At 33.3% G+C, this 22232-nt stretch overlaps 3 protein-coding genes across 3 annotated transcripts in view; 1 reads left to right on the top strand and 2 right to left on the bottom strand.

Annotated features, from left to right (window-relative positions):
* Window positions 1–2228: 2228 nt before the first annotated feature.
* On the bottom strand, window positions 2229–5435 carry LOC147066944 (uncharacterized). The gene has a single exon (XM_085954735.1). It carries the CDS (start codon window positions 5006–5008, stop codon window positions 3746–3748), a length of 1263 nt encoding a protein of 420 aa, XP_085810861.1. The 5' UTR covers window positions 5009–5435; the 3' UTR covers window positions 2229–3745.
* Window positions 5426–16663, top strand: LOC147066943 (uncharacterized). The gene is made up of 9 exons (XM_085954734.1): window positions 5426–5602; window positions 5793–5922; window positions 6044–6510; window positions 6599–6667; window positions 7140–7255; window positions 9886–10123; window positions 12706–12900; window positions 13878–14032; window positions 15952–16663. The coding sequence occupies exons 1-9, from the start codon at window positions 5474–5476 to the stop codon at window positions 16034–16036; spliced, it is 1584 nt and encodes a 527-aa protein (XP_085810860.1). The 5' UTR covers window positions 5426–5473; the 3' UTR covers window positions 16037–16663.
* Window positions 16600–22232, bottom strand: part of Rrp6 (exosome component Rrp6) — a 19664-nt gene continuing 14031 nt past the window's right edge. Inside the window, exons 9-14 of the mRNA XM_085954733.1 lie at window positions 21590–21738; window positions 20187–20325; window positions 18954–19081; window positions 18717–18822; window positions 17702–17776; window positions 16600–17098 (exon numbers count right to left, since the gene is read on the bottom strand). Coding sequence (XP_085810859.1) covers window positions 17087–17098; window positions 17702–17776; window positions 18717–18822; window positions 18954–19081; window positions 20187–20325; window positions 21590–21738 — 609 coding nt within the window. The 3' untranslated portion in view covers window positions 16600–17086. The remainder of the gene's footprint in view (window positions 17099–17701; window positions 17777–18716; window positions 18823–18953; window positions 19082–20186; window positions 20326–21589; window positions 21739–22232) is intronic.

The raw sequence follows: 22232 nt of genomic DNA, 5'->3' as shown, positions 1-22232 counted from the left end.
ATTCTCTTTCCTATAGTTTAGGTAAATTATTTTATAATTAATTGTTAAACGATGACAAAAATATGACAACTGCACTTTATAAATGCAATAACTATAAATACATATTAATATTTAATTATAATACTCCTATGTTTCCGTTGTAAGTCATTATACGTGATTCTACAGGCACCGCAAGATATTTTTTTTAACATGGTAATACTATTGTTTTTTGCGCGGTATCCGGCGAACATAAGTTGAGGGGGAGCAAAAAAAAAATAGGCCTGTCTATCCATTGAAAAAGTATCGATACATGGAATGGGTATCGTATCGAAAGAAAGTATCGTCCTTTAAGGAAAGGATGGCCCACACAACCTGAACGGGCCCTCACTCCCCAGGCCAGGATTTTTAAGTTTACTTAGGGTTAAAAGCAATGTGACGCTCAATATTAGCGTTTTCAAAATGAATGATGTATTTTGAAAACGTTACAAGTCACTATTGTGTTTTAGTCAAAATAGTGAAAACAATCCTATAGGTATAAAAATAAATAGGTAGGTAGATGTAAAATATATTATTTTATAGCAAATGTTAACCGTTGTCTTTAAAAAAAACTACTAACATTTGTGTATTTAGGTAATATGAAGATTTTTGCAACTTATGTCACTGTTTTTTAAAATGTGTCAAGCAACGTTTTCGAAATAGAGCATTCAAACAGTGATCGAGTTAAAATGAAGGATATTCACTGTATTTTTAGTGATTTTGTGTATTTTTTAATATAGGATCTCTATATTAAAAGGTCCGCGTCCCAATTCACTGCGGACCATTTAATTAATATTTAATTATCACATTTAAATAACATGCTAATTATATCTAATGACCACCTGATGGGCAACGCACCAGTTGCGTTGGACGCAGTGAATGGGTCATGATACTACCCGGATCGGTGTGTCAATTGTATTTACTATTGGCGAGTGTGCATAGTGCCCGAAGATGCCGAAAGGCGATACCCGTGTCGCAAAAAACGATTCAAATGGAATAGTACAAAACTTAAAACCGTTAGAATTTATATCTATTTGAATTGCGGAGTTGTCAAGTATCGCGACATACGATAATAAAAAAATGCATCGTACTACTATTGTTAAAATCGTTGAAATAAATAGTGCGCAGGCGACTTTTTTAGTATTAGAGCAAATTTGTGATGTGTGTTTATCTCACTTATCTGATTGACCCCCAGGCTAGAGCCCTGTTCCCCCGCCTTGCGGGGGACATGTTTGTAAATATCGTTGTTAAATTATGGTTGTTTGCGAAGGATTATTTAAATTTTATATATCAATCGTTATCGAAAGAAATTATCAATAGCAAAAAATCGATGTATCTTTCATAAAGCATTGATACTTTAAAATATCGATATTTTTGTTACGGTCCTGCACTCATGCGTAATACGGAAGGGGGCGTATTCATAACAAAAGTAGTCTATGGTTAAGGATTCCTTAACTCTATACTAAGGATTGTCTATAGTTAAGTCATCCTTTTCGGCGACTTATCCTTAGGAACGATTTCTTAGATTTTGCATGCGGCTCTTAGTTCAATGAACACAAATAGGTTTGACTGACACAGTTTAGTGTGCAATATTTAGCCTACCTCCATCTTTCACTACTGATACACACATACATAATTGAATGTGTCGAAATAAATTTAATGTTTAATTTTAATTGAATTTTGAACAAATATTTCAGACGTAAAATGCAGGAAATAATAACGTAAAACCGGGAATTTAATGTACTAAAATAAAACTGCTGCAGAAATTACATGCACATAATAGAAAAACGTGAATTCTGGGCACGTAAAAGAGGTTCCACCATATAAAGAGTGCTTTACGACACATGTTTCACTCACAAGATAAGTTTTATGTTTTGAGTTTGTGTAATGCTATCATTTTATTATTGTCAATACTGTGTGGCTGATGACAATATTATATTACAAAAACTAAAACTGTAAATTTCGGTACTCATACTTAATAAAGCGAAACAAATGTCGTAAAACATTCTTTATATAGGAGGCCCTCGACTTTTGCAAAATTCACTATTTCGTACGTTTCTTAAAATTTAGATTTTTGTTGATAATGCAAAAACTGTGCGCTTCCATGCAGTTGCCCTTCTCTCCTCTGCTCCTCGTCACCTTCTCAAATACATACAAGGGTGGTATTCAATTATCTGGTGATAAGTTTATAGAGAAAACACCTGATTGGTAATACGTCTCGTTAACTTTATTATACCCATTGATAAATAAATATTTTAAGGTACACTTTTTTTTACATCCCTCTTCTTTCGAATATTCAACACTTGATTCAAAGATTGATACATGTTTGTTTGCGAGTCTTAAATTAAGTTGTAATAAAATTATTATTATTCGACCATGTCCGATCCTAATAAGATCATGTTATGGGCCTCCAGAGTGGAGGTTTTTGTATTAACAGATTTTTGTTTTTATGAAAAATGGATGTTAGCCACTTAAGTACTAAACATAATAGGTCCATATTCTTACTCCAAACACAAATTGAAAAACAATATGTATATTTGTATTTGCTAAATCCTGGATTTGAACCTGGGACCCGTGATATTGTAAGCTGATGCGTAAACCGCTAGGCGATCATGTAATAAAATAGAAACCAATTAAACACTTTTGAATTTTATTTATTTTGGCACTAAACGGCCTCAGGGCCATCCCAAAGCCTGCTTGATTGACGTACGGTTTGCGGAAGCGGAAGTATGTGATAGTGAGGAACCTCGAGACCGACAACAATGGAATGAGTTAGGGAATCGAGCCTGGATGATGATAGTAAGTCAGGCCTGGGCAAACTTTTTGGATGAAGGGCCACATTAGGAATATAAAACGGACGGCGGGCCGCAAGTAAAATACTATTTTAGACGTACACTGAAAAGGAATTTCAAAATAAAAAAATAAGTGATTCTCTAATAGCCAACAATTTAATGAGAAGAATGAAATTGTTTTACATTTTTCAACATTTTTTAAATTTCAGTGTAGTTCATCGGTGATGCTTGATCGTTTTTATTGATATTCATAATTGAAAATGTTTGTTCATATACCCATAGACCTACCATAATATATAGAAAAATTTGAAAAACAATCTAAGTGAACAAGAGGTGTATCCTGTATTAATTGAGATGTAGGTTGATCAAAAAATAACGCAACATTTTTCGAGGAGAATCTTTAAGTTGTTTGAATTAGTCCGAATTAAGTCTTGTAAAATTTGCAGATCTCTTCTCGACAGTGTAATTCATGTATATTCATATTTTATTTTTAAAAGGCGTTTAAATGTAGAAAAAAGTAAACTTTTTTCAGAAATACGCTTAAAACTCGCGGCGCCCATAGAAATCCTTTGCAGGCCGTAGTTTGCCCAGGCCTGTAGTAAATGTTTTACTATCGATCATTGAAGAGAGCAGTCTAAAAAATGCCCTTCTTTGACATCACTCCCCTCTGTATGGACACTCTCCGGTGATGTGGAATGGAAGTTAGCCACAATGTCATTCCCGGTTCTACAATTTGAATGACCAAACTGTGGCACTGTGTAGTAGTTTGACGCTATTCATGTGTTGCAGAATAGCTGTACTCTATACAATGACAAGATCGCACTTGAGGCGAACAGATACGAAGTGGTTTTACGTCTTAGATTCTCTGTCCAGGAGTAGATAAATCTCACCCATGTCAATATGTATTGCAGGAAACAAAAGAAACATGGGAGTTATTCCTAAGACTCATGTGTTTTTTTATGCCTCTTCAACGTGAATGCATGAATTGATGCATAGCTGCAAAGGTCACATGCAAATTCTTTAACACCTCTGTGAATAACCTTGTGACGTTTGAGATTCTGCTGCAGTTTGGTAGCGTATCCGCACTCGTTGCACGAAAAGCTCTTCTCCGTGGAGTGGACACTCTTGTGCCTGTTCAGGTGGCTGAGATCCCGACACACGTAGTTACAAAGGTTGCACGCATACGGTTTTTCTCCGGAATGTATGAGTTTATGAAGCTTCAGGGAGTTGAACTGACTACATTTGTAGTCACAGATGTCGCAAGAGTATGGTTTGTATCCTGTGTGAGTTTGCTGGTGACGTTTCAGTGCGGTCAATCGTACGCTGGAATATTCACACTGATCACAGTTGTGGCTTTTATCAGTTGAATGAATGAGTTGGTGTCGTTTTAGATATCGTAAGTTATTGCTGGAGTAATCACATGCATTACAGGCATACGGTTTGTCATCACAGTGCGTCAGCATGTGTTCTTTCAAATGGCCGAGTTGTGCACTGGCATACTCGCACAGTTCACATTGAAACGGTTTTTCTCCTTTATGTTTCATTTTGTGTGCTTTAAAATTGCTCAATTGTATAGACGTATAATCACATTCATCGCATACATAAGTTTTTCGCAAGCACGGCACATCAGAGGGAACCTTTTTTCTCTTTCTTTTTTTACTTGGCTCGTATTCTTTGTAGATAAAGGGAGGATCTGTTTCTGCATCATCAGTACTGTCGCCAGAATTTATTCGATCGATTTCGGTGATTCTGGAAAACTCTCTATAGACGACTGGTGGAATTATTATATTATTAATATTGCTACTTGAACTATTGTCTTTGTCAGGTACGCTAATTACGGTCAATGGCACACTATCAGTATGCGACGGATCATCTTTTATATATGTTTCAGAAATGTCTATAGAATATTCTACTCCACTCCGGTCCAGCATTTTATCATCTCCTGATACTTCTCGTTTAATTTTCTTATTATCATAATGCTCTAAATCATTAGGGCTAAGTCCCATGTCGACTTCTTGTTTAATGACAACCTGCTCTTCTTTGTGATTTTGTCTACATAGAATATCTACATTACCCTGATTGTCTTGTCGAACGAGGATTTCTTGTTCAGCTGGCGTTTTATATGTATCATTTACTTCAGGCTTCAGTTCTTGTTGAACATGGGTAATATTGTGGAATTCTATTACTTTCTCATTCGCCATATTTAATTCACAATATTTAATACATTAATTAATTGGGGTTTATTCATAAATTGATAAATAAAGAATAGATATCTGTACGAACACTTTCTAATTTAATATACAAATATGTAATGTCACTATTAGTTTGACAAACAATAAACAATTTTTGACATTTCTTTTGAAAAAAAAATCAGTGTTACCTCCTAGTAAAACATAGCTGTCCAAGTATACCACTATTCTTTCCCTTTGGTTTATATGTAATAATATAATATTGTGAACTATGAAAATTATTGATCAACTTGGAACGTTTTAGAAGTTGTGCGTGGAGATTCTAAAAATCATAATATAATCTACTATGAGTATTTTGACATTTTGATCGAGCCATAGACTAATGGTAAAACTGACCATAGATAATAAACATTAGATGGGACGCTTCTTGTACCGATCATGCTTTTGACGTCTTGTTATTGTTTATAAAATTTAAAAATGGAAGAAAATATATCTTGGGACAAAATGTGTCGATCTTGCCTCGAAAAGAAAGGATGCATTTCCATTTTCACTAAGGATGATGAGACACAATTGTCTGAAATGCTCTTAGCCTGTGCATCAATTGAGGTAGGTACACTTATTAAATTTCTCACATACGAACTTAATATTCCTTGTCAATCATATAAATATAAAACATCTTTATGGTCGGATCTATTGTTGAATGTTAAAATACGATCCACAATATATAATATTCTGGTTTTTAGTAAAAGTTTTCAACACCATTTGGCCGTGGAGCTAATACTTTCTCTTGGTTTAGGTCGCAGAAAATCAGGAAGGTCCAAATGAGCTTTGTGCAAACTGTGTGATGCGATTAAAAGAATCCTTTTTGTTTCGTGAACAATGTCGGCGCAGTGATGCTCGATTGCAAGATTTACAGAGCAATGCGGGTAAGATTTAATTTAATTTTAAGGGTTTGAACTACACAACGTCTATATACGTATTTAATTGAAATACCAGTATAAGTTGTCTGCTGATTTATAGCACTTAACATTTGATGTTTTTTTTCAGAAATTAAGCATGAAACTTTAGACATTGTCAATAGCCCTGGATGGCAAAACGATGAAATTGGCGGCGACCATCAAAATGGCGAAATGTATGAAGACGATCTTCCTCTAAAAGATTTAAAAGCTTTTCAATTTACAGTAGTAGACAAAGGTGATACAAAAAAAGAACAAAAGCTTTCAAAAAAACAATCGCCCACAAAAAGAAAAAGAAACATGGATACTGAAAACATGCAAGGTAAAATTACGAAGAAGATTAGAAAACTAGAAAAGTTATCTGCAAACAAAAATGGCACAAGAATAAAATTGAATAAAAAGCCACACAGAAAAAAGAGAGAAGAAGACAAAGACATATTATTCGAAGAGAATTTTGTGATTAAAGTCGAAGATGTTATCGATAATAATATTATTAAGGAAGAGAGTTTAAATATAGTAAATGATATTGAAAATAAACCACAAGAGAAAAATATTGGAGTTAGTATATACCACTATGATATAATATCCAATATTAAAATAATAAATAAAATAGCTTAATATTGATACATTACTTTTTGCTTTATAGGAGCTGTATTATGGGTCAGATGTAGAGGAGATTAAAATGCCACCAAAAAAACGAACTCCAAAGCCGAAAGTAAGTGATATTTATATTTCGTAATACAAATCTATTGCACCTACAGTGTAGTAGTGGCAGAGTGTCCATCTCTAAAGCTGCGGGTTTCGTGTTCGAAATCCATTTGAAAAAAATAAACATTTAGTCCCACGATCAGTGCCACAGACGAGTTAACTCGCGGGTTCTTGTAAACGTCATAACTTCTGAATGAACTGTTTATGTATATTTTCTAAACAGTATTTATCATTTTAGTGTGAAAATATTCACGATGAACTCGAGAAACATGTTGATTTGGTAAATTTTCACAAATATTTATCATTCTGTTCATATTTTTAAGGGATTTATTTTATTCCAAAAATTGCTGGCCTACAAATGTCCACAGTAAAAATTTTCTAGCGTTGATAAGGTTAACTATCCTAGAATTTAATATATTTCAGTCGTGTTCTGTAAAAGATTTTGTCTTTTTATTTCTTTCTTATGTTGTTTGTTACAGGGTCAATATATCTGTGACCAGTGTGGACACTGCGTGAGTGTGAAGTGGGATCTCATAACACATTTCATGAGGCACACGACAGAGCGACCCTTTAAATGTGAAATATGTGGAAAAGAGTAAGTGGACGCTTTCATTTTTTTGAAATCGAGCTACAAAAATTTGTAACAATTATCGTTTGATAGTCCTGTTGTAAAACTACACTAATTTGACAGACTAGTTGAGCGTCGGACGAACATTTTTTACATTAAAAATATGCCAATCATTTTAGAGGAAACTTAGTAGAACACAAAAAATCGCAAAACTTCGAGAGTATACTTTGCATAATAAACAACAAACAAAATATGATTCTTACAAAAGATTATGTCGATTTCAAGTACTTAATTTATGTTTGTTTATTTATCCGATTTTCAAAGGTTTATTTTATACGCCATAGCAAACAAAGTATCCTAATATTGCTGAAATAAAGTGTGTTTTTTTTAGAGGTATAGAAGGATCATTTTGGAACTATTGATGGTACAGAGAAACCTCGAATTTTACATACCCAAAATTTGTGTTTTGCCATTATTTGCATGTTCCTGCAGTTCTGTGTCATTTTAGTATATTTAATTCCCAGTTTTACATTTTCATTGCCCGCCAGTGTTGCCATCTTTTCAAAGTGGAATTATAGTACAGAGCCTCCAAAATTATAGTATTTGGGGCAAAAATATAGTACGCGTTGTCATCTGTTGAAAATGTATAGGTTTTTTGTTTCTTAGAAAAAAAAATAATGGAGAATTTGAGAAACTCCTACCAAAAATGCTAACCGAAGAATTTTCAATTTAAACCAAAGTCAAGGGATTTTTTTACGTTTTTCAAGCAATTTTTTGTCCAAGTTCTCCAAATCTTCTTATATTGCGAAATTATAGTATTTTGCACCAATTTATCCAACGGAAATATTGAAATATTAGTACTTTTTACATATTTTTTCCGATATTCAAAAATATGGTATTTTGGGCGTACTATATCTGTTTTATATCGTACATAGTATGCAGACCAAAATTATTGTACGGTTGGCAACACTGTTGCTCGCAATTATTTACATCTGAAATATTCAAAATTCAATTATTTAAAATTAAAAATCTAATTTATTTGAAGACATTCAATTCAATGTATGCCATTGAAATTAATTCCAGAAGCATGTGTGCATGTCTGTAGTACCCGAGACAAAGGTTACACAACATGATTATGAGTTCGTTCTTTTGCTTTTTTTGGTTTTTTTTTAAATCCATTAGTTCAAATAATATCTAAGAAAAGTCATTGTCACTTGAAGAGAAAAGGAACATTATCGAAAAAGTGAAAGAACTTGTTGACATTTTATGTAATATGCTCCAAACCAAGGCTTGAATAAAAACGAACCGTAACTATGAGTGAGTAAGCATTCGGCAGGCTTATATCTCCGCTCTACGCGTTAGGGTTAGAGTAAGATAGAATTTCTACGGCTGAATTAAATATTTTTGTAAACGTAGCCGGTAAATATGGATTTGACTGATTACATTAATTTAAAAACTGCAAGCACGTGTTGCTGAAATTTATTGTTTTTGTGTTAAATATAAAGTTAGTGGTAATTATTATTAGTTATTTTAGTGGAACATTTGGTTAACTTTGGTGTGTTTAAATTTGGTAGCCGTACTGAGAATCAACAAGGTGGTATAACGTTTCCTAGTTAAGTTGATAATAATAAAATCGAAGTTCTACTGTGCGTTATACGTAAGAAACACGGCTTGGTTTTGCGGAAAAATAGGTGCTCTCTATATATCATTACTCTGAGCTCCAAACCGATTTGTGTGATTTATAATAAATAGTTTTTTTTCAAAGTCCCATTAAGTAAAGTATAACTATTTTGTTTTTTGATTCACTTTCAAATACATCGTATTATCGTAATATTCAATATTACTCTTGCAAGAGCAGTTTTCAAAATTCCTCCCATTTTCGTCAGTGACGCTTGGTGAAGCAGACGTTGAATGTCAATCCGCACCAAAATATTTCAAGCATTTTATTGCAATTATAAAAATATGACTTTAAAACTCAATGCTTGCACTTGAAATAGAGTGCATTCCAATGAATATTCGTCCCAGCATGAAAATAATGAAAGAAAAACAGCGATAATCTAGTAGAAAAAATAAGATTTATGAAGCCATTTCTATTTGACAGTCACACATTGTGGATTACGAATCATTTCTCAACTAATTGTTATTTAATATACATGTGATTTACAAAGTATATGCTAAAATTGCTGCAATTCTTTGTGATTCACTAAAGCTGTCTTTCGGAAATTTACATGGTAGTACCCCTTCAGTGACATAAATTTTACTGTTGTACCGTACATATGTGGAAAGTAGATATTTTATAAAAATAATGTACAATGCAGCAATCACAACAAAATTCTGGTAAATATTTAAGTATGAATAATAAATATTTTTCTACATAAGAATATTTTACAATGAAATGAGCTTTTTTCTGTGACTTTAAATAAGATGATTTTATTTACATATTTATTAAATGTTTGGATTATCTTGGAGTAATTTAGGGACACACTGGACGCCATTGCTGTCACATATTTTTGTTAAATAAATTTTTTCTGCTGTGGTATGCGTATCGATGCTTTTGACAAGTACTGTACGAAACAATGTGTAGATGTTGGCTGTGTTCGGTGTGGCTCTTCGGTATCATGGTGAGATGAAATAACACTGAATATTTTATTTTATAGTTTTGCTCTTGAAAGGGCACTAAAAACGCATCAAAAGCAACATTCTGGCGTGAAAGGGTTCATCTGCGATGTTTGCGGAAAAGGACTCAGCACCAAGGAGACACTTTTGGCACACAGGCGCCTGCACACCGGGGAACTGCCTTTCACTTGCTCAACGTGTGGGAAGGCATTCAGAGCGTTGACTAATCTCAGATCTCATAGAAAAATACACACCGGAGATAAGAGACATCCATGTCCGGTAACATAAATTGAAATTCTATTGAAAATACATCATTTGGAACAATTCAGAAACATATATATTAGAAAAATATTGGTACGGAACGGTATTTATGTATGTTGAATTTGGAAATACATAATTTTGAAAAACCTCAGAAATATACAATCCAATTGGTGGTAGAATTTAAAACATTTCGAATAATATGGTTATTCGAATTAATTTGCATGAATCATAGACAGATCAGTAGCTTAAACGATAAGAGCACTCACCCGGACAGTGAAAGATGTGAGTGAGAATCTTGAGAATCGAAGATTTTTTAAAACAGGGTTTTTCAAAAATATCTATTTTCAATAAGAATCTAACATTCTTAAATCTTGTGTTTATTCAGTATATTATTTATTGAATATAAAATATTAATTTAAATAAAATGCAAATTTTGTCGTACTGATTCCACTTTTATTAAATATAAGTGGACCGGTTTCGTCCGCCTCAGAGGGATATTTCAACTGTTCCTCTGAGGTGGACGAAACCGGTCAAGTTATATAGGTATTATATTTAATAAAAGTGGAATCATTACGATAAAATTTGTGTATTATTTAAAAGATGCAGTGGTCAATGGATTTAACCCGATCGGCGCGTTAAGTTTCCATACAAAAGATGTGCTGTCCGCGGTAGGTTTTTCGAAATGTTATTCTTCGCTGTATTATAATAAATACGGCAGTTAAAAATTGTGGCTACAACTGTTATCATGCCTAGATACATAAGGATCCAAGTGCCACATTAAAACACATAATGGAGTGTTGAATTTCTAAACTCTGTAGCCATTTTCTATGACAAAGCACTCGACTTCAAAACAAGTGCTAAAAACACTTAAAAATGCCATAAAAATTATTGAAAATAATAGCTTTTATTGGTGACTTATGAATTATTGTTAATTAGTGTAAGTTTTATTGATGACAAATCCATTAAAATTGGATGGTAGTCACCAGTTTTATTTCGTGGCATAGATTGTGTCAGCATTTTACATGTTTTATGGGCCATTCTAATTTAAGTTTAAAGGTGAGTCCACACTGGTTGAAAATATTATAATAATTTTTTTGTTTTTTTTTTTTAGTGAAACTTGGATTTTGTAGATTACTTTTCAGTTTTATTGAGCATTGTATTATGTTAGTGATTGTCATTTTATGTTTTGTAAAAAAAACAATATTTATTTTTTGAATTGCGTAAATTTTTCCAAGTGCTCTAAAAACTTTTTTTTGGGTAAGGTTTAAAAAATTTATAAGCATTAAATTGTACGCAAAGATAATATGTAATATAGTTGAAAAGTCAATATTCCATGATTTATATTTTATATTATATTTTATACCTACCCGTGTGTGTTTTTTTAGCAAAAATTTATACGTTTTATATATTCCTTCATAGTAATTCGTAATTTATTGGTAAAACTTGCAATCCTCTAAAATATAATAATATATATTTTTTCATTCCGTGTGGACGCATCTTTACTAAATATTTACGACTTTCAATAATGAGCTCGATTTATGACTTTGAAACAATTAGGGAGACACATGAGTAATAAATGACATAATCCAGAACACAAGTTCAAGTACATTTTTAGAAATATTACAACAAATTTCTTTTCGTTTTTTGGTTGTCTTTTTCGTATACCCGCACATGATGTAAAAATCGCGGTGAATTCAACTTTACACGGTAAATACTCGGCGCACACTCAACTCGATGAAATATATTTTGTATACCTACTGCGCAGCCGCGAAAAATACCGCGTAGATTTGAACTGATGCAATCGTACCGGCGAATCTCGATAGATCGAGGGGGTTCGAAAGATCGATGTTTATGAAATTAAAACAACATATTTTTGACAAAGTTATCGATATGGCGGTACGAACACGAATCAGAGCATTTTTCAATACAAAAATTAATACTATGCGTGAAGTATTTCCTACTTTACCGACATTTCAATTTTCGATATCAACAGTTGCGACATCCGCCCAGTATCAGAGCTTATGTAAAAAACAACATATGTCCCATCCGCGGCGATCGGGTTAAGCCACAAAACTCTTCTCACTACATTTTTTGTACATTTCAATATCCAGTGGTCAAGAGATATAACACACATAACTTCTAAGATACTATTTTTTTTAGTTATTTGTACAAAATAATAAAAAGGTAACACCACAAAGTATATTCTACGTTCAAAGTTTCACCGTTATATCTTTAAAAACAAAAAAATTCAATAAAAAAATGTCATTTTTATTTGTCACACAAAATCTTTGCATGCCTGTTTCTCAGCATTATGATTTTGTGGACTGGCTCCCGTGACATCTATGGCGACGATATGACAATCAAGATTACCTGAGCTTGCAATTATTTGGTAGAATTCCAATTTACTAAAGTAATAGATTCTACAGACTTGTGTTTTTGTACCCACCCTATCAAAATTTATAATTTTGTCTCAAAATAAGTCTTGTTGATTTCTAAAGAAATTATCTCCATCAATAACTCATTTTCGCCAAAATGTCCCTAACGGGCTTAGCATCCTTGATATAATACAAGATTATTAATAGTAATCCGTCCTTGCATAGGTTTGTGCCAAGCTATTTTACACAAAATCAGACATGAGGGATCACGCACGTCGCCACACCGGTGAGAGACCTTTTGCATGTGCGTTATGCCCGCAGCGCTTTACTGGCCGCTCTAATCACCGCCTGCACATGAAGATACATGCCGGCCAGAAGGACTTTCAGTGTCCACACTGTCCCAAGACATTTGTCAGCCGGGTGAGTTGTAAATACAACATGAACTTAAATTAAGTTTTGATTTTTTACTCAAAAACCTTTCTATGTAGACGACTCCATGTCAGTAGGTTGGCCACAATTTTATTATTTCATGACAGTTGAAAGCGTGATTCGCAGCAGTGTGTTTAAAAAAAATTTGACATGTATGCACTTTAAGCTATTATATTGTCAAGTAATTTTGTATCTGTATATTAGGTGCAGCCTTTGAGCTTGCTGGGCTTATTAGTTTGGCAGTTTAACAGTAAATTTAAGGTACATGGGACACACTGAACAAAAGCACTGAATTTTTCACATGTGCTATTTAGGGCCATAGCTTTAAATTTTTTATAGGAACCACCTCCCAGGCGGCCATATTGAAATATAACTATATGATAATATCCCGGCTTCTAAAGCACTTAGTATCACAATCTTGGTCTGTAAATATATATATTTTCGAGTCGGGGGAATACAAATAAGACACTGTTTAAATGTGTCAAGAGGACTTAAAAATTGGTAGTAAATAAGTTATGTCACATCTGTCAAAAATCAAGCATTTTTGCATAATCTTAGACCTGGATGGCCGAAATTGAGATGGCTGGACTGCACCACAGGAGATTTAACAATACTCAGTTAAACCATTAAATGTGAATACATTTGTCAAGACAAACCATGAAACTTGAATTTGTTATGAATAAATATTATATGTATTATATTAATTTTTTAAACTTAATGTGTTTGACTTGTACCGAAATAAAAGAATTCACGGTATAATAGAAAAGTACCTATAATTACCTGTGAAAGGAGAGATCGTCGTTTATTACATAGATATGCAACCACAATCACAAAAAAACACATATGCCACATGCACACCATTATTAATAATCGAAAGTTTTGCCCGGATTCTCAACATGTTTATTACCTAATAGTTTATTATTCACCTATATTTCTGGTCTTATGCTGGTGTGGATTATCCTTTTCAGGATTCGATGCGCAGACACGGCCGAACACACAGCGGGGAGCGAGCGTTCAAATGCGAGGAATGCGGAAGAAGATTCGCTCACCGATCGTCTCTCGTTTCCCATAAAGCCATTCATTCCAAAACTAAAGATTATGTCTGTGATATATGCAGTCAGAGGTATTCCATTTATTAATATTAAAAATCATATTGTATACGACTGTCAGTTCAAACTTTCATTTTAAATTATTTTATTGTGATAATTAGTGTCGTCACCTTCAAAGAACAAAGAGTATTAGTAAAGTACACGTATGTAATGATGGCTGAGCGGGTACCGTATCAGATTGTCATGGGTTCCGGGTCTGGCAAATTCACATATTGTTTTTCAATGTGTGTTAGGATCCCAGAGTATGAACATAGGTTGAGCAAGTGGTTAACATCCATTTGTCTCAAAAAAAAAACAAAAACCTCTTAATACAACCTCCAGTCTGTGAAGTCCCATACAATCTTCTTAGGAACAGACATGCTTAAAGAAAAGAATCTTGTATGTAATATTTTTTATTAAAGCCATGGGTTTGAATCCCATATTCATAAATGTAGAGCAAAATCCCAATGGCATGACTGATTTAATTATAACCGTTCTTTGTCTGTTGAGATGAGAAAAAATGGTAAGATACCAAAGAATTTAAAATATAATTAGAAGGAGCCATACATACAGTATTTCTGTTATGAAATTATTTAGCATGGTTAATGTTGGTAAACTCCAGAAATATTAACATTGCTAAGTTGCCATTTTGATCTTATACTCGCGCAATGTTGGGCAGTGCAGTTATAAATGGATTAACACAAATTTTACAGGATCTTTTAAACACATTCGCGGACGTATTTTGTGAGATGTGATATGACAGGACGTACATAGACGTGCTGTACTGTGGAACGGAATACGACATGACATTTATAAAAGTCGTGTACTGCTACTTGTGTCACAGTGCGAACATATTTCCATTAGATAGTGTCGTATCATAAAACTTAACTTTTATTTAAATTTTAAATTCTTAATACCTATGTGTCATATCACTAACATGACGTATTAGCTAACATGTGTCCGCGATGTGTTAACTAAACAATAATGTTAAGTGTAGTATTTATCGGGTGCTGATATACTCACAGTGACGAATTGTCTTTTTATACGGTCTGCAAATTGGCTAATAAATATAGCAGTAGTGTGAAGGTCACTGCAAAGGATGCAATGCGAAGTGACTTGTAGCTAATTTCATATATTATGTGGACCAGTGGTTCTTTTTTTGCACCATGTCTATAGAAACAAAGTTTTTTCGCTATGTAATTTACCCTCACCAATGATGTTAGTAGTCAACAATCAACTGATAATAAATATTATGGTAACTGTTAAGTAAACACTCAGGTATAAATAAATTAGTAGGTACCTATATGAAAGTCTAGCAACTTGAAAATTATAAAAAAAAACATTTTAGACCACAGAGATGTATTCAATAAATCATTTTAAGATTAATAAACAGAAAAACAGTTACTTATAACAAGGCTAAAACTAACCAAGTATGACTAGTGTGTTTAAAAAAGATTACATACCAAAATAGGACTGATCTGCAGTGGGGTTATACATGTAAGTTGTACGTAAAACATTTCACCGTGAGCTTCCTTATCGGAAAGAGATGACCGTATGTATACTGTACGGTCTACAATTTTATTAGATTCAATATGAACATTAACTCAATTTTCATAGCTGATTTTGGCAAAATTCATGAATTCAAGCATGAAAACCTAACCTAACCTAAAATCCAGTATATCAGCTATTTTCAAGATTTGTTTGCTGCTGGCTTCCTGTTAAGTGTAAACCGACAAGAACCATGTTATATTTAGACATGAATTTTATGTCAGTACTACACGACCCGACCCAAAGAGGTTGGCCGGTCTTTAATATACGGCCATATATTTCCGATACAACATTTCACGGTGAAGTGTGATACGGCGTACTGCATACGTACAAGTTTCCGGACACGATTTGTTTAATATGAGATGTTCCATTCGGAAGTATTGAATAAAATAAAATTTAATTACAGGTTTGGCTACCCGTCCGGTCTTTACGTTCACAGAAAGAAAAAGCACAACATACAGTCGAGCAGAATCGTTGCGCCCCTTTCATGAGAACTCCGTATCGGTTACAATAATATTGACAATAATCATGTGACTGAAAGTCGTATCATTTCTATATGAAGAGGCATGTCACTAAGCAGTGAATGAAGAAATATATTTCCATTCGATGGTATTCTGGATGATCATCAAATAAATACTAGGGATTTTTGCTTTCCCCCCCTGCGTCTCCATGTCCGATTTGCGAAGATACAATTGTTAGGCATCCTTCAAAGATGTGCCAAAAGCATCTCAAGGATTATTAATTTATTGTACTATACCTCCAATTCTGTTTAAGGATAGTGATGTATAAAATTTAAATCTCTTTGATATTACTGTGAACATTTTTATGTTAAGTAAATATTATCAATTATGAATATGTTTGCAAAACTGTTGTATATAAGTAGGTACAATCATATTGATCGTTCCCTACAATGTATTCCGGTCAGTGAATCTAGTGAGGCTACTTTGACAGATGGTTTATGTCAAGCTGTGCCATAATATGTTGTGTTATTAATTAATTTGAGAATGTGAGACTATTGATATTTTGTAAATAATAGAATGATATGGTTTTATTTATAAATTTTTATGAAACTGAGCTGTGCATTGACTTTAAATAAAAAAACAGTGATATAAACATACAATGAGTTTTTTTTATGGAACATAACTGGTTTACTTACACAGTTGAAGAGAGAATTTGTTGATTAACCCATTCACTGCGGACCTTTTGATTAATTTTTAATTACCACATTTAACCGCTTCACCGAGGAACATTTAATTACCACATTTAAATAACATGCTAATTATATCTAATGGGCAACGGACCAGTTGCGTTGGACGCAGTGAATGGGTAACAGATAAACATAGCAGAAGGGGGAAGTCGAGAGAATTATTGAAACGAAAATATCCAATGTATAATTTTTTATTAGATAGGTAAAAAAATTGTCAGTTTAAATTTTGTTTGCATAACATTTTAATACGAAATTGATATGCACCTTCACGAATATCAATTGTTTCTCTAATATTGGCACCTTTTCAGATGGAATCGGGAACACATTTTGACGTTCATCTTGGGACCTGAAAAAATATCTATTGTATAGACACAGTTGATGTGTAATTAAATAGCAATCGGCGAGCATAACAACACCTTTTTTTACGAGAGTTTGAGAAAAACCATTCCAATATTAGCTGAACTGTGGTGATGGATACATCTCTTGATTGTAACCGGAATTTCCGTATACATATTTCTTATTTAGCAAAAGTACTATTTCCTCGTCTGATGACGTTTTGTTGAACAGCATTTAGCTGGTATAAAACAAGACGTCCACAATGGCCGACTGGCTTATAATGTCGTGGGTCCCAAGTTTGAATCCTGGGTCTGGCAAATACATTGTTTTTCAATTTGTGTTTGTAGTCGGAGTATTGAGCAAGTGGGTAAAATCCATTTCCCGTAAAAAAATATCTGTTGATACAAGCCTCCACTCCGCAGAGGCCTATATGATCTTATAAGGATCAGACATGGTCAAAGGAAAAAGAAGATAAGAAAAGCAATTTTGATGACTTCTGATTTCTGACTTACCTGAGTCATCAATAGATTACAGTAAAACATATTTCGTCCTAATGTACCTACAACAATAATTTATTTAAGACTATGCTACTATTTCTTAAAAATTCTATTACCTGATAATCCTTCAAGAGCTGATACCTTTCAAATGGTGAAACAAACAGTTTTGTTACAATACTTGGGTCAAAATCCTGAAACAAAAAATATACATAGAATAGTTAGACTAACCCAGAGGTTACTAAAGCGTGCTTTGTGATGGTTTAAAGAAGCGCAGTGGATGATTCAAAAAAATGCTATAAATGAATATTTTTTAACTATTTATTATCTACAACTCCCATGATGGCCGCGGCTTAAGCGTTGGCTTATAGCGTCGTGGGTCCCAGGTTCGAATCCTGGGTCTGGCAAGTATACATATTTTTTTCAATTTGTATGTTATTCAGAGTATGGACTTAATAGGTTGAGCAAGTGGCTGACATCCATTTCTCGTAAAAACAAAATCTGTTTATACAAACCTCCACTCTTTGGAAGCCCATATGATCCTATTAGGATCGGATACATGGTCGAAAAAAAAATAAAAATTATCTACTATGGTTTGGTTTAGGCAGGGTTTGATTGAATTTTAAAAACAAACAAGCACCATCTCAAAATTGTATTCTTAGTTCAATGAAAACAAATAAGTATGTATGACTGTGAGTGAATACTATTTATGTCGAATCTTAACAGCCTACCTCAACCCCTCGCCACTGCTGAAGCTTCCCCTGTTACCAAAATCACCCAAACGCCACGATTAATTGTACAAGCTGTATTTACAAGGTTTGTAAATTTTTCCATTGTGTGTACACCAATTACGAGGTTGTGAATTTTTGGAATGGTTAGGTGTATTATAGGTGTAAGCATCTTACACAGCGGTAGATGTTTGGTAATATATTGTACTATTAGTGTATTCAATAAAAATCACAATTTTGTCCAAAATGGGATTTATGAGTTTTGGTGATATTTGTTTTTGTTAATTTTAAAGAAATATTTGAAATCAGAGTTTAATGAATCAGTGATTGTTTTGTAAAAATTTAATCAAAAACTATCATAAACTCTAACATATGATAGATTAAAGCAATTATTAGGTGAACAGACCTTAACTTGTTTCGGTGGTACTTCAAATGAATTGGCGTTGCGATGAATCTTTCTCTTCCTCCTCTGAAAGCAGTTAATGTTCTTGAAATAAACATCCTGGCCCTCCCTGAAATAACCAAATAAATAATATTTATTCATGTAGGAATAGGAATGTAAAGCGTATCTGATAACTACATCCATTAGGATTCTTGAATACATCGCTAATAATAAATAATGCATAATACAGCTTCAGCTTACCTGAATTCAGTGAGTTTGTCATGGACAAAGTCGAGAAGTGAGGCGTTGGTCTGGTTTCCGTGCGTGGCTGAGGATGCTGGAGGCATATCTGCCGAAGTATTTTGTACAAGCACAATATTGTCACGTGCCTAAAATAACACACAAAAAAACTATTAAATTCAACTATACAATATGCTAATAAAATATTTTCATATATATATAAATTTTTGAATGTTTTTAACTCATACAGCGCTGACGACACAGTTGTCGTGTCGGTATTAGATATAATTAGCATGATATTTAAATGTGGTAGTCAGAAACTGAGTTAGATATTGTAAAATATAGTAATAATCCAAAAGACTGAGCTGGGTGAGACACATATAAAGAATGAATAATACATGAGCACCTTAATAGCGCCTGTACATGTGCATGGAATTATTTACACCAATAGTGAGTATTTTAAACTATTGCGATAATAACTGTTTACACATAAAAGTGCTGTCTTGATGTCTTGCCAATCTCATTCTTCAACAGTAAGCGAGACGCGATATTGTCATTTTATGGTACTATTTGACAGTCGTAAAAATCGATTAACCTCAAAATGAGTCTGCGCGGTGTAGTTGGTTTTTTTTCCGGCAGGTTCGCCACTATCGTTCTACTGTGCAGGCGCAGATATCGAACAAATCCCAACCGTCGCGCGAAAATTCAGAAGCTTCCGAACATTTTTGATTCATGCATACAATCTTGTAACTTGCAGGATAGCAGGATAATACAATGTTTACACATGCATTTTCTTGTTATGTCAGCAGTAAATCCATGCACGTGTAAACGGGGTATAATTTCGCCGGTCCCAGTGGTTGGATTCGGACTTCTGGAATGTCCAACTGAAGTTCTGAGACAAGGGAGAGGGGATGATGGAAAGGAACGTTGGAGTTGGTTCACATTATTGATATCAATAATAAATTGAGACTAGCCAATTTTTCAGCATACCTACACGTACACTTGTCACAAACCACTATGTATTAACAAACTGTTGAATTCTCAGTATACTACCAAATTGAAAATAAGGTTTGATTGTTCCGATGCGTAATATGGAATAGTAGTTGAGTGAGACAAACTGACAAGAGCGACCATGGACAATATAAGAATTAGCTCCAGCTATTTCTGGTGCACGGGAAGAAATGGTATTTGTGCACCTTACATTAATTACTGTGTTACATACAACTATGACGTGTAATATAATGTATAACTTACATTTAAAATCATTTGATGGACAGTAAGGAGATTTCTTTTCAGCAAAGGTGGAACAGGATTACAACACGACAAAAGACCCTGCATTTCTCTTGGAAGTGACTCGGCAATTTGCAGCATCATGTGATTCGGTAGAACATACCTACAAATGTTGACAATTCAATATCATGCGAGTATTATAAGTACATATTTTATGAACAAACAAATATGAAAAGGTAAAAAGGTCTGAACACTACAGTATCAATTATGTATCTTATTCTCTACCAGAAGGTGTCGTGCATTTTTGTTTTCTATAATAGTTATGGTGGATATCACATTGTTCATCGATGATTTTTATTTGATATGAACCATTATTAACTCTTTTACTCCCAGCTGATTTAGCCTAGCATATGCGAAAACTCCCAAGCGTTTTTTGACAAAAAATCGTCGATTTAGTTTTTTTTAAATAACTAATTCTACACATGTTTTAAAAATTTGAAACTTTTTTGTGTGTTCTCAATGGTGTATAAAGCAATAATAAGTAATAATATTGATAGTTTACATCAATAAAACAAAAGAAAAAAATAATGTATCAATATTTATTTAGAAATGAACGGATAAAACTATGTTTGAACAACAAAACAAGTGTGACAACATTTTTTTATTTATAATTGATTTATCAAATTTTATAATATAATCTATCCTTATGTAGTAACAGAAAAAAAAATAAACAAATTATTATTTATCTATGAAATAGAATTTTTATAAAGTAATCAAAAAAAATCGTATAGTGTCCAAGGTATTCAAGAATATTATTCAATTCACGAAATCGCAAGAGAATTAGATACAGTACCGACGACTAACTGATATGGAATGAAGTAATTTCAAAAAATAAGTCTCAAAGCACTAAATCATTTATAATAATATTTATATTCATGTATTTTTTCACCATCTTACCAAAAGTACAGTGGCATCCATTGTTAGTTCAAAAATTACAAACTTCATTTTGTAATGTGATATATGAATCATAAAACAACTAAAAGAAATATCAGAATTTAAAATGTGTCATAAAAATAATGTTTTATTATTTTTATGACCCTCTTTGGTCTCAAGTTCGACAGCAGAGCAATTATGACTTGTGAGTTAATAGGGTGTGACATAATTATAAATAAAGCCGACACTAAAATAAATGTTATTCACACTCAACACACAGTGAATATAATGATTCGTCTACACGAGACGAAATATGATGGGAAAAAATTTGGAATAAATCGTAAATTTGTTTCCAAACTTTCGGTCGATGGATCGGCCCAGATGGAGTTTTCGCATAGGTATGGTGGGCCGAAATATCGGCCCCGTGGGAGTAAAAGGGTTAACTAAAAGCTATTGCTTGTAATTTAGATATGTACTGTATTACGAAAACATACCCCAGTCCTTCGTCTTCTATTCTGGCGACACCGTCTCGCCATTGATAGATACTTTTCAATGCTGCCAACTGTTTGTTGTTGAAATTCTTACGAGACTTCAAATAGAGATCCATATATCCGTCTTCATAGAATACAGGCTTAATGTAAGTCTAAATGGAATTAAAACAATTATGTACTGATTTATTACATTATTTATTATTAATACTATTGATATATCTTAATAAATTTGTGCAAGGTACGTGCAACTTAATGAATTTAAATCAAAGTAAAATCCAGCTCTTACCCCGCCTTGCCCTGACTATCGGCAAGATTTTTGTTTATAAAACCAACTGTGCCTCACAAAAACACCCCCATTCAGTACAACGCGTATCATTTAGTCAATTTAGTGCAATGGCTAGACATGGCTATATATTAAATTTCTTGTCACTGTTTGTATTCAATGAAGTTTCTGAATGAGCACAAATTAAATTGTTAAAATATTGTTGTTACACGATGAACTGCTAGTTTTCTCTGCTTTTTTGTGATTATCGCTTGCCGATCCCTGTGCATTTATTCCACTGCAACTACCATGATTGGAATGTATCAGACGGGATTATTGAATTGTTATATGCTTGGTTACTCTATACCACTGCCTGTGCATTGC

Source organism: Rhyacophila brunnea, unplaced genomic scaffold, assembly GCF_057557595.1.
Source record: "Rhyacophila brunnea isolate RB1 unplaced genomic scaffold, BYU_Rbru_1.0 scaffold_4, whole genome shotgun sequence".
Taxonomy (NCBI): domain Eukaryota; kingdom Metazoa; phylum Arthropoda; class Insecta; order Trichoptera; family Rhyacophilidae; genus Rhyacophila; species Rhyacophila brunnea.
The sequence above is the reverse complement of the archived record's forward strand: the minus strand, read 5'-3'. Positions and strand labels throughout refer to the sequence as shown.